The sequence below is a fragment of the Humulus lupulus genome, chromosome 5 (genome assembly GCF_963169125.1).
Source record: "Humulus lupulus chromosome 5, drHumLupu1.1, whole genome shotgun sequence".
Taxonomy (NCBI): Eukaryota; Viridiplantae; Streptophyta; class Magnoliopsida; order Rosales; family Cannabaceae; genus Humulus; species Humulus lupulus.
The window spans coordinates 234,023,805-234,037,132 of record NC_084797.1 but is presented as its reverse complement, the minus strand read 5'-3'; the positions used below and the strand labels follow the sequence as shown (position 1 = coordinate 234,037,132).

Here is a 13,328-nt window from a genome sequence, read left to right as displayed (position 1 = left end):
GATTAATTAGAATTTGTGCATAACTATTATAAATATATGTATAAAAGAGCTGATGGAAGATATTTTTATGAGTTTTAGCTAAATATTATAGAGAAAATATATTACAAAATATATCACAAAAACATACAATTTTATAATTTACCACAAACTTTTACATTATATCATACATATGCTTCTCTATTTTTTCTCTACATCATTTATATATATATTTTAAAAATATTTTATTCATTTTAAGATATAAAATATTTAAATATAATAGTATCACACTCATATATATATATATATATATACAAAAGTTTATAAAAAAATAATAAATTATTTATAGCTTGATGAATAGTATTTCATTACATATAGAGAAATACTATTTATTTAGTTAAAAAAATATAACTTTACATCACCTATTAGAAGACTACTTAATCATTTTTTCTCCATATTATAAAAAATTATACATTTTAGCTCATTCATTGGGAGTGCTCTTATAAGCTATTGTTTACTTGTAAGGTCACATAGAGTATCGATTATGAGCTCAATAGTTGTGATACTACCAAAAATAATTATTCCAAATCCAAACATATGAATAAACTGAATAAGAAAAGTAATATACTATCCAAATTGGCATTTAGATATACTAATGACATGGAGCAATGTTGTGCTCTTAATTGGGAGAACAACTTTTGAATGACCAAATGAGAGTGACCAGACTACAGAAGTTCAATCAAAATATATATATATATATATATATGATGGACATGTTGCCATAAATGTACTTAATAGGCTTGTTTTTTTTTTGTTTAGCTTTAAATTTATTTAAAATTAATAAAAGAATATTTTTTTTTCAGTTGACATATCCCATCATGTTATACATATTTTTAATAATTTTCACATAACTATATATATAAAAAATATATTTATTATTATTAATTGAATTTGTTATATATAATTATTGAGTAGCATACTATACCAATACTTACACTCATATCGTTTATTTGAAATATGTACAATTGTAATTTTATGGATTACGAAATATCAGCATATGATGCTTAATACTAATCGAAGTGGCATTTTATGAGCATTTAGATTAGAATGGCTAGACAAAATGATCTTTAAATTAATTTGTATTTTAATATAGTTTTGATAATGTTTTACAAAATAAATTTTATAAAATATATTCATTTGGAGGTTATTTTATGAAAAACTATAAAAACAAGACCAAAGTACAAAATATACGGTAAAAAAGAATATTTCCACCAATTAATCTTTAAATCATAATAAATGAGCATCAATTTTAAATTTAACAATCGTACTACCTTAAATAGTACCACAATATTAGTACCAAATCATGTCATTGTATAAACATTTTGTGTTTGTGACTTCCATCACTATTAAAATTCTTTAAATTAATTTGTATTTGGATATAATTTTGATAATGTTTTACAAAATAAATTTTATAAAGTATTTTCATCTCGAAATTATTTTACCAAGAACTATAAAAACAAGACTAAAGTACAAAATATACTCTGAAAAAAAGAATATTTCCACCGATTAATCTTTAAATTATAAAAAATGAGCATCAATTTTAAATTTAACAATTGTACTACCTTAAATAGTACGCAGTGTTAGTACAAAATTAGGTGTACAAAATTAGTTCATTGTATAAACATTTTGTGTCTGTGTCTTCCATCACAATCAAAATCCTTTAAAATTCACTTAAAAAAATATCCTTTAAAATGATTTTGAACCGATCTTTTAGAGTGATAACTAGAATCTTTCAAGATTTATATAAATGGAGATTTAGAATTTGTTTTAAAAATGGGAAAAAAAATCTTGGTAAAATATCTCCCAAATCTCAAGAAACCATGTTATGTAGGTGGCCCTGGCCCATATCAAGTGTTTCTCAGAAATGGGTCTGCATGAAGGCCCATGTTTGGTCACTTTAAAAAGACTAAAAGACAACAAATCTCATCTCAACTCAAAACAGTAATTTGCTGAGGTCACCACAAACAAGAGAAATCACCCAACCAATCAATAAATTGCGGCTGAAATGAGACTACTACTATCTAACTTCAAATAAAAATAAATCAATAATAATAATAATAAATAAATAGATCTTAAAACTTTAAAAACAAAATATAATCACACAAAATACTATTTATTTTTTTAGAATTAAAATTTTATAAGTTAGTAAAATAATGTATGAGTATGTGACATTTGGTGTGTTGTAGGGTAGTAATGTGACAATTTGAAAAGTGCAAGGGTAGGCCAAGTTTTTGTATTTACTCTTCTCTGACCCAAAGCATTTTCAAGCATTTATTATGTAACTCTTCAGAGACTGTATTTAACAGACCCTCATTGACTGTACTGCTAATGCATTGACCATAATAATTAATGAAAAATTAAAATAAAAGAAAGAAATGCTTATTTGAGTTAATTTACTAATCTTCCATTTGAACAATGTATTTAATACATGTAAAACGACATCGTTTGATATGTGTATTTTTTTTTGGTTCACATTCTCAGTACTAAGACTAGAATATGTCATTTTCTGTAACACCGAACAACAAACTTTCCATGTAACCATCACATGGATTTTTCAGACCAAACACAAACACAAACCAACATCACATTGATTTGTTTAAATTATTATTATTATTATTAATATGATTGTTGTTTTTTTAATAAATATTCTCTTTTTATTCTCAACTAGAAAACAAAAAACACAGACAAAAAAGCTATTTTATAATCACAAACAAATATGTATGTGTATATAATTAATAATTTAATGAAGAAAAAGAAATCAATAAATAAAAATTGAATCTTGTTTGTTTGTTTGACTAATCAGGACCCCTGCCCTTCCCTCACCTCATCAAAACTTCATCCCTTTCAGCTTAAAAAGAAAAAGAAAGGAAAACCCTTTTCTCCTTTCTGAACTCTGTTTACATCAGAATAGTAATATGGCAAAGCTTTCATACCAGAAGAGGTGAGTTTTTTTAGAGAGAGAGTGTGAGAAAGGAAAAGGGCTCACTGGTCTAAACAATGGCAATCTGATAAGGACATGAAAGTTGGTACTTTGGTAGGCCACAGCCTGTCCAGCCAATGACGTTGGTTTTTCCTTTCTTATAGTCAGATACAAAGACCACACCCTCCTAACTCTTATATACAATAAAGAAAAAGAGAAGAGAGAGGGTGAGAAAAAAAAAAGAAAGGTCTTGTCTTGATAGTAGCTCACAGTTCACACATACACACACACTTGCACAGACACACATACCACCTTTAATTCAAAAGCTCAAATTTTCAATTCATTTTTTCCTCTTATCCCTCCTCCTCCTCCCCTCTAGTCTCCTTTGTCTTTTTCTCTCTTCCTTTATTTTTATTTTTAATTTTATTTCATTATAATTTTTTGTTTATTTTTGCCTTTTCCTTCTTTCCACCTCCTTCCTGCATTTTTCTCTGTCAAAACCCTAGATTTGAAATCTAGGGTTTTGTTTTTCTTGTTGTGTTTAAGGGCATGATTGAAGAGCTGTCTGGGTTTTGGTGCTTGCTTTGCTGTCACTCTGTGAGCTTCTGATTTTTCCACATTTCTTCTGGGTACTCTCTGATTTTTGGTGATTTAGGGTAGTTTTAGTTTCAAGCTTTGGCATCAGTTTTTTTTCCCCTGCTATAGTTTTTGTGGGTAAAAGATCAAAAATTGTTTTGGGCTTTGCTAGATTTTTCCTCACTTGAGAAAAACCCCTGTAAAACCCCCTTGCTCTTTGATTTCCCTGTACTTTCTTGGTTTTTTTAGGGTTAAAGTTTTTATTTTTTTTAGTTGATTTATAGGATCAGATTTCCAAAGTTTGCTGCTTTCTAAAGCTTTTTCTTTCAGACGATTGTTTGAAAGTATCATCCATATACGCCTGGAGTCTTGGTTGGAAGCTGTTTAAAGTTTTGGTGGAGTTAAAGATTTGAACTTGGAGGAGGGAGTCTCAAGGCTGATTTTTTAAGGCAATTAGGCTTAAAAAGTCATAGGCTTTTTTCAGTGACTATTTTCTCACTAAATGCATGGATGGGAGAGAAGCCATGGCATTGTCTGGTGGGTCAGCTTCATTCTACTTGCATAGGGGAGGGCTTGGTGGTTCTGGGTCTGGATCACAACCTCCAGGATTACATGCCCCATCTGGGTTTAGGCCCTTGTCAAATACTGGCATTCCAAACCAACCCAATGTCAGGAACAACAACTCTATGGGACCGTCATTCTCAGTAGAGCCTTCTCGTGCCAATTTTCCTCATGGCACTAGAATGGTTGTCAATCCTGGAATGCCTTCCAGTGAGCCTGTAAAGAAAAAGAGAGGGAGGCCTCGAAAATATGGCCCTGATGGGCCAGTTTCTTTGAGACTTTCTTCCATGTCTGCAACTCAAAATCTTTCACCAGGTTCAGCTCCCTCGGGCCCCAAGCGGAGTAGAGGCCGGCCACGTGGGACTGGGAGGAAACAACAGTTAGCTAGTCTTGGTAAATTTCTCACTGAAAATATCTTTGTCATTTGTTCTGATATTTCATTTCATGGAACTATTTTTTATATTCCTACATTGTCACTGCATTTTTATACTTAACTGTTTAGCTTTTTATTCTCTTTCAAAGTTGGGGTTTGTTGATCTTATGCCAAGTTTAAGGTTTCGAAGTTGTAATAATTTGTTTTCAATTTCATTGTTCTGAGACTCTTAAATTGTTTGCCACCTTTCATATGTTTAAAAAGTTGTTGGTTGTGAGCTATGTCCCTGAAAAACAATTGCTTACAATGTTAAATCTTGATAGGTGAATGGATGAATAACTCAGCAGGAGTTGCTTTTGCACCACATGTTATCACCATTGGAGTTGGAGAGGTATGTTATGTCTCTTTCAGAAGAATGATATTATTGTTGTGCAGATACATATTGTCCTCTCCATTATGATGCTATGTTGATAAGAATTATGGGTCATCAGTAATGTTCTTACCAGGAGTACCTCCTTGTTGAAGAAAGTAACAAAAAGAACCAAGAGATGAAAATTAATCTCATCAGTATTTTAGCTGATGAGATTAATGAATATAACTATGATGCTTCGCCAAAACTATATTTTGAGATACTTATGGTGTATTGTTGTTCAATTTGCTGGGTTAGATGCTTAAAGTCTTTATTTGTCTGTTCATTGTAGGACGTTGTCTCTAAACTTTTATCGTTCGCCCAACAGAGGCCAAGAGCTCTGTGCATATTGTCAGGCAGTGGTATAGTCTCTTCGGTCTCACTACGTCAGCCTGCTTCTACTGGTGTCAGTATCACATATGAGGTTCCATAGTTTCTGCCCTTGCCTCTCGTAATTACATTTTTAGTTGGCTGTATGGTCTCTATCAAGTTTGAATGAGTTACCTGAGCCTCTTTGTTAAATGGTATTGACTGTCATCATGCTTATTCAAGGAGATTGTTCTTAGTTTAGTTGGCTGTTGAGGTGACATTAAGTGGATTTTGCTTCTCAGTGCCTTACTAATAGGTTTTAGTTAGTCATAATGAGATTGTTGTTGCGTGACTAATGAAAAAGAATCAATGTAAAATTAGATATCTCATTGATTGGAATTCTTGGGAAGTAATGTGCTTACGAAATAGCGTGTCCAATTTAAGTTGGTAGTAGTATAAAGACAGGTGGTTGCATAATAAAAGTAATCTTTTAAGGAGTGTGAGAACTTTTTCAAGGTACTAGCTCAATTAGTAAAAGTTGTACTTTCATGATAGGTGCCAAAATTTGATTTCTATGAATGAATAGATTAAAAAGAGAAATGGGGCACAATGTAGTGGAGGTGGTGACTGGTTCACATATGTTTCCAAGTTCTCTCTGACAGTGTGTATGTTTTCATTTATCCAGAAATGCTTACAAATTATACATTTAAATCCATAATTTATCTGTTTTTTCTGCAATAAAAGTAGACATATTGTTCCATTTTCAAGTTCATACCTATCCCCTTTATAGAATAACTTAGTTTTCTTTCCTGCTTCTGTAATAGATTCTTTTTATCTGATGTTATATTGTGAGGGTAAGATAGTAGCCTTAAGATGCTGTGGTCAATGACTCTGTTCACTTTCTAGACCAACATAACCAAAACTTGTTGTTTCCACAACATTGCAGGGCCGTTTCCAAATTCTTTGCTTGTCAGGTTCTTACTTAGTTGCTGAGGAAGGTGGTCCCCGCCATCGAACTGGTGGTGTTAGCGTTTCCCTTGCTAGTCCAGATGGTCAAGTTGTTGGTGGTGGTGTGGCAGTGCTTATGGCGGCTAGCCCTGTCCAGGTATTTTCTTTCAAACCCTTTTCTCCCATTCAGAGATCTTGCAAAATTTCGGTGGAGCGCTGATGATAGAAGAACCAAAGAAGACACTGAAACTCTAAACATTGTTGCTTTCTTTCTACAACAGGTAGTAGTTTGCAGTTTTGTACATGGTAATGCCAAGTTCAAGAGCAGTAAGCAAGAAACCAGTGGCCCCAAGAGCGACGAGAGTTCTGAGCCTCACCATCGTAGTATGAGTATCGATAAATTAGCTACACCATCTAGTGCTCCTCCTCCCACTACTCATCAGAATTATACACCCACTGCTAGCGGAATTTGGCCCGGTGCACGGGCGGGGGTTGATCTGAGAACTCCCCACCACACCGGCATCGACTTGACTCGTGGTTGAAACATAAACAAAAGAACAGAAATTTGCATATGCAACAGACACATGACAATTTTGTATATATGTGTTGTTGTAAATGAGAACTACTGAATCTGTGAGAATTGTAACTTTGTACAACTCTTTCTTCACACCCTAGGAGGGTGTGGTAAATGAGTTTGTGCTAACATATCTTGTAACAAAAGCCATCATTATCATCATTTTGAGGTTTGAGTAACAGTGTTAACTTGTTGGAGAAGTTTCTGGTTATTTGGAGATCAAGTACACTCTCATCTGTAGCTTAAGATACATTCATTTCCAGTCAGTTTTCATTTTTAATCCATTTTGTTTCATATATACTTATATATATATGTGTGCTTATTTCATCTCACCATTCTTGCTACTTAGTTACTATAGTCATATATATATATGTATATTGCACGAATATAGATTCATGAGCATAACTTTCCAAAACTTTGTTGTATGAATCACAATCAACTAGGATCTATTTTGAGGTTCTTGTCATGTTCTTAGCAAAACTTTTAAGACACAACAAAGTTTGTTAATTTTGTTTTTTTTGAAAGTGTTAAATTTTGTTTTTTAATATATATATATATATTATATATTATGTAATTAAAATAAAGATATTTTTGGTAAATATTGATTTTTTCTTAATTAAAGTTGTGTGTAAATAATGTATTTATATTGATATATAAAATAAAAAGTAGTATTTTAGCATTAAATAAATTAGAGTGGTGTTATGAAACAAATACATGGGTGCTAAAATGATATAATTTTTTTTTCTTGGTACTTTTAGGAGGGTTTAAATTTTAAACTCTCCACCATGTATACTCACCTACTACTTAACCTTCAGCTATTTGAGTTTGATTTAGTGGCAATTCATAGTGAATGCTCACCCACCCAACTTACTTAAATTAGCCTTTAATCTGTGTTTGGCAACAAGGATAAGTGGGTGAATAGAGAAAGGAAGAGAATATTATATTGTTTGGCTACAAAGAATGTAGGAGAGAAAGGAGAAGTGGATGGATTTCTAACAAACCCACCATTTTGAATAATTCCAGAAATGGAAGTTTTTTTTAATGACAAACATGCACTCTTAAAAATTGTTAAAATATTATTAAAGATATACTATAATAATGTAATTAATAAATTGCTAAAATTTTGTTACCACTCTTTTTCATGATTTTCATCATTCACATTCTCTCTCTCCCTCTTTTTTTTTTCCATCCTAACTTACTTCAAGAAATCAATATAGAAAGTAACAAATAGGAAATGGAGGTATGCATTGTGTATAATAAATAAATTAAAAGTAAAACCAACTCAACTTATTATTATGCTTTCACATATCAGCAATCCCCAAGAGCTTAGATTATATGAGTTGAGACATATCACATCATGTAAAGGTTTTTTTTTTTAAATAAACACAAATGCATATGATTCTTTTCTGGTATAAAATTATGATATGTGAATGAAAATAATAATATGTAATTACAATCTTAAATCCACATACACAAACACAATATTTATTTCATATTACTAAAAACAATAGTTTCTACCACAATGCCAGGTAGAGGAGTAGTTGGGATGGTAGGGTGTCATAATTATATTCAATTTGATCTTTACTATTTTTAGGCTTACCTTGTCAAAAATGGGAAATTCTGATTTGAAATAAGTACAAAAAATTTATGTATTTTGGTCTTTACTTTCTGGTTCTTGTTCACCAAATTGGTTGTATATAAATGCTAGAATCTCAAAGCCTGAATTAGACTCAACCAAAAAAATACAAGAATAAAAAATAAGAACAAAAACTCTCCATAAGCTATAATGCAAGTATAATTGATAAAGAACAAGATTCATTTATAACATGGTATGATTTTTCTAGGGCTTTAAACAAATCATGATTATTATACATCTGGTACAATTGGATCAGCTCAACTCTGGTTATTTTAGTTGGTCAGAGCACTTCAAAAATAAAAATGAAAAATACATTTTAAATATTAGAAAGTATAAACATCTTGACATTCAATAATAGAAATAGTTAGACAAAAATAATTGAGAGGAGGAATACCATAATATATACTTTCCCTCTACATATTTCAAAATCTACCTCTTTTTCCTTTGCATTTTGTATAAAATAATCCAAATACAAATAATTAAAAAAATTCCAAATACTTGAGATGATTTTATTTCTCTCCCTTATAAATTAAAGTTAGTTACTTATTAAATCAAATACAATAACTTAATTGCTAAAAAAATAACTAAATAACTATTTACTAAAAATAGTAAATAACCAAGTTGTTTATTTTTTTTTGAGTGAAAACCAAGTTGTTTATTAATAATGAGTTATTAGTAAATAACTTAATTGCTAAATAAATAACTAAAAAGATCTAACCCAACATTAATTTTTTTTTAATTTTTTATTGTAATTGTTGATTATGAGTTAGTTTTAACTTTTTAATGCCAAGAAAAGACATGAATTCAAACTATTGTCTCTATAAAGACATGAGAAAAGGCTTTACATCATCTTAGACATGACACACCAGTTTTACAAAGTGAATTGAAATCTTTTAATTATTATTTTTTGGAGATATGTCTTTCCACACCACATGTAATAATATCTTATTCATATAATATAATATATCTATATAAAATTGATTAGAAATCATTCCCTAGAATTGAGGGAGTAATTGATGTCGTAAAGGTTGATCAAAAGTCAATAATATGTGGCATTATTTAATGGGATATGTATAAACTAATATTTTTGTGTAAGTTTTTTATTCTAAGATTAAGTTGATTTAATGATTAAAATAATAACACATCTTCAAAACAAAAATTAAAAGTATTTCATAGTTTATTATAGTTGAAAAATCAGAATCAAATTAAAGTATTACTAGGATGTCTTTTATATTGAAATAAATTCTCTTATATTTATATATTCAATTTCTCTGTGCTGACTTTAGACTTGGTCAACGATAATTTTATGAAGAAAAGTTAAAATTGTGTTTAAATACGAAAAAAATATGAAAAATAAAGAATTTAAAATAGAAAAATATAATGATTCTTACGTGTTTCAGCCAAAAAAAATTTATCTACGCTCATGAATCTCTTTTATTGATGTTTTTTATTATTGCCATAAGAATTAGGTGAATATGAGTCAAATGAATTTTGTTTGAGTAATAAATTCAAAATACAATTTGACAGTATTTCAATACTATAAAAAAACATAAAAAAAAAATAAACATTCATGAAGGTTATTTATTTAGGTGTTGGCTACGGTACAATCACTTTTTTTAGTTGCATCCGTGGAACCAATTTTTATTTTTGAGTTATTTTTAACATTTTGGTAATTTTTTTATATGATTATGTACATTATAATCATTTAAGATATTATGCAAATTTTTTATAAATTTTGAATAATTTAAAAGGCATAAAACAAATTTAAACAGCTTATTGCACTCATTTTTTTATATTCGTGTAAAATTTAACTATTTGAATATTGTTTTCGGCATTATAAATTATTCAAAATTTCTTAAAAATTTGTAAAATATTTTAAATGACTACTTAGTACACAATCATATTTAAAAAATTATCTAGGTGTAGAAAATAAAAAAGGTTGCACCTACATTGAAGTCTTCCCCTATCTACAGGATTTATAAACTAACCATTACTACATTTGAATTTATATAAGTAACTAATTCCTGCAAAATGTATGGGAGACTCCAATTTTTACTAAGGATAGTTCATCTTTTTTTTAACCAATTCAGCAACCATAACTGTTTCAATCTGAATAACTTTCAGCCTTTCTTTGCACGTTTCACACGTGTATAAATATAAATTTATGGCAAACAAAAAAACATTAATTTCATATTCACAATAAATTTATGAAAATTAATATCACAAATCTCAAGTGGTTCTTTATGTCACACCAGATAGAAAACAAAGAATGTAGGTCTGCATTTTTTTTAAAGGCATATTTATAACCCTTTTGAAATAAAATAATTTCTCTAATTGTAGCTTCACATTTCATAGCTAAATGAGTGAATAGTCTTGAAATTCTGTTTTTAGTAATTACCAAATTAATTAAACCATGAATTAATTAAACCATGAATTAATTAAAATGCGGAATGGTAATTAATTATTTACACAGAAAGCAGTTCTGTCGGAACAGAATCCGAACTTGTCACGACAGAACTGACCACAATAAATAGACAGTGCAAAAATTAAAGAGCACAACGAATTTTTACAAGGTTCAGAAACCCTTTCAGATAACCTACTCTTTGGGGCCACGCCCAGAGAATAAACCAATTAGTAAAGAAACAAAGTATACAAAAGCATTGACTTAAACAATGTAAGACTCCCTCTTAAACTATTGCCGCAATCTTATTGTATTTTTCTCTACGAATCTGGTTTGATGAAACACTGATTCTCTTGAACTCCTTTCAAAGAATAGCAAGTGCACACTTCCTCCCGAAGTGAGACTTTGATGGAATCCTCTCCTGAAGATCCTTATGAACACGTTCACAATAGACACTATCTGATTACAATGGACTAGATAGATATCCACAAGTACACTCAGCACTTCTCACAAAGATTAAGGTGAAAAAACTTAATCTCTACAAATAAACACACTCTTCATAACGTTTACAAATATTCAAAATGGAAGAGGTGAAAATTCCAAAGGCCTTGACATGGTATTTATAGGTAGGGAAATCGTCCAAGGCCATCATTTTCTGGTATCTTTGAAATTAATTTGTGAATTCCTTTGATTAAGGAAATCAACCAGCCAGATGCATTCTGTATCGACGGAAAAGGAAACTGATGAGTCAGCAACGTAATCAGTCTCATCTGGCAGAACGAACATGGTCATTTCTTTTGACCATGTTCATTTTCGACACCAACTTAATTCCAGAATACACATAATCCCACATAATCCCTGAAAATAATCTCAAGATATTTGCACAATATATTTTTACCAAAAATTAATTATTTGGGATAAATAAGGCAACAAATATATTCACACTTAAAGATATTTTCATATTACAAAACCAGCTGAAAATATTGCCAAATAAAATTGAAAATCAATATGGAGATTTGCTACTGATTTTTCTTTAAACAATTAAAATATTTTGTCTAAATTAAAGTTTAGCCAAAAAAGGATTTCACAAGTCTCAAGTCTTATTATGATTAGTCAAGAACCATAACCTAAACTTTTATGAAAAGAAAGTTGGACCATTTTCTATTTCTCATTAGATTTGGCCAATTGGGATATGTATTGGAAAATTAAAAGTAATGAATTTTTACTCAATGTAATTCCTATTTTAAGAACTTCTCAAAGCATGTAATTAAACATTTAGATGTCGTTTTGTTTGAGAGAATGAAAATGGAGGAATAAAAATGAGAATGAGAAAATGAATAGGAATGAAATGGAATAAAAATTAATATTAATAAAAAAATTGATAAAAAGTTATTAATTTTTGTTGGGGTTTTAGACACTTAACAAACTCATTATCTAGTACTAACAGAAATAACGGTCAACTCAGCAATACTTAAGCTCTATAAATAGATGAAGTTTGGAAGAGGCTAAGGCATGAGATGGTTTGAAGAGTTTTAGTTTACTGTTTTGTAAAAGGAGAGTTTAGAAGTCAGAAATTTTTTCTCTCTGTTTTTCTTTTCTGTTTTTTGAGTTCTGGAGCAAGACTCCTCTGAAGACTTTGTATTCACTTGGAAGTGTTGATGTACTAGTTCAGAATCAATAATAAGCTAAGCCTATTGGGTTGTTCTCTCCCGTGGAGTACGTATCCTTGTGATACTGAACCACGTAAATCAGTGTCTCTTATCTTCTCACTGTTTGTATAATTCTTCATACATATATCTTGTGTTTATCTTGTTTTTTGTTCTTTGTTACACATTATTGAATATATAAGCTGTTATATATATATATATATATTACTAATTGTTTCTTGTTTAGACTGTTTTACAACAATTGGTATCAGTAGCCCAGGTTGCAGGGTGAAGACTTCAAGAAACTCAGTTCAATCAATCCAATAACATATCAAGAATGACCTCGTCAAAGTTCGAAATCGATAAATTTACAGGAGCTAATGATTTTGTACTTTGGCGGATCAAGATGAAGACACTATTGGTGCATCTGGGTATTGCTGAGGCAATCAATAAAGAAGCACTTGAAGAACTAGCAGATGATAAGAAGAAACAAGCTGAAATTGAGACCAAGGCACATAGCGCTATTCTACTGAGCTTGGGTGATGAGGTGTTACGAGAGGTCTCCAGTGAAGAAACAAATTTAAGTTTATGGAATAAACTTGCATCAATATACATGAAGAAATCCTTGGCAAATAAGTTGTATCTCAAGAAGAAATTGTACACTCTGCGCATGGATGATTCTAAAGAATTGAGAAGACATTTGGACGATTTTAACAAGATTGTTCTTGATCTGAACAACATGGGAGTAAAGTTAGAAGAGGAAGACCAGACTATAATTCTGTTGAGCTCATTGCCAAAGGTGTATGAGCATTTTGTTGATACAATTCTTTATGGCAAGGATACCTTAACTATGTCCGAAGTTAATGCCGCACTGAATTCAAAAGAAATTCAGAAGAGAAATGAAGACAAAGGTGACAACAGTGGTGAAGGACTATTTGT

At 30.3% G+C, this 13,328-nt stretch overlaps 1 protein-coding gene across 2 annotated transcripts; it reads left to right on the top strand.

Moving 5' to 3' along the window:
* The first annotated feature begins 3,027 nt into the window (after positions 1–3,027).
* Positions 3,028–7,012, top strand: LOC133778403 (AT-hook motif nuclear-localized protein 5-like). Of its 2 annotated transcripts, none has more exons than XM_062218312.1 (6): positions 3,028–3,553; positions 3,863–4,486; positions 4,790–4,857; positions 5,168–5,299; positions 6,131–6,289; positions 6,414–7,012. In XM_062218312.1, the coding sequence occupies exons 2-6, from the start codon at positions 4,039–4,041 to the stop codon at positions 6,672–6,674; spliced, it is 1,068 nt and encodes a 355-aa protein (XP_062074296.1). In that variant the 5' UTR covers positions 3,028–3,553; positions 3,863–4,038; the 3' UTR covers positions 6,675–7,012. The 2 variants fall into 2 exon arrangements, with proteins under 2 accessions (XP_062074296.1, XP_062074295.1); XM_062218311.1 differs by having other exon boundaries at positions 3,028–3,585.
* The last annotated feature ends 6,316 nt before the right edge of the window (positions 7,013–13,328 follow it).

Coding starts and splice junctions, on each gene's coding strand:
- LOC133778403 (XM_062218312.1), top strand. CDS start 4,039: ATGGATGGGAGAGAAGCCATGGCATTGTCTGGTGGGTCAGCTTCATTC. Junction 4,858..5,167: donor TCACCATTGGAGTTGGAGAG/GTATGTTATGTC, acceptor TGTTCATTGTAG/GACGTTGTCTCTAAACTTTT. Junction 5,300..6,130: donor GTGTCAGTATCACATATGAG/GTTCCATAGTTT, acceptor ACAACATTGCAG/GGCCGTTTCCAAATTCTTTG.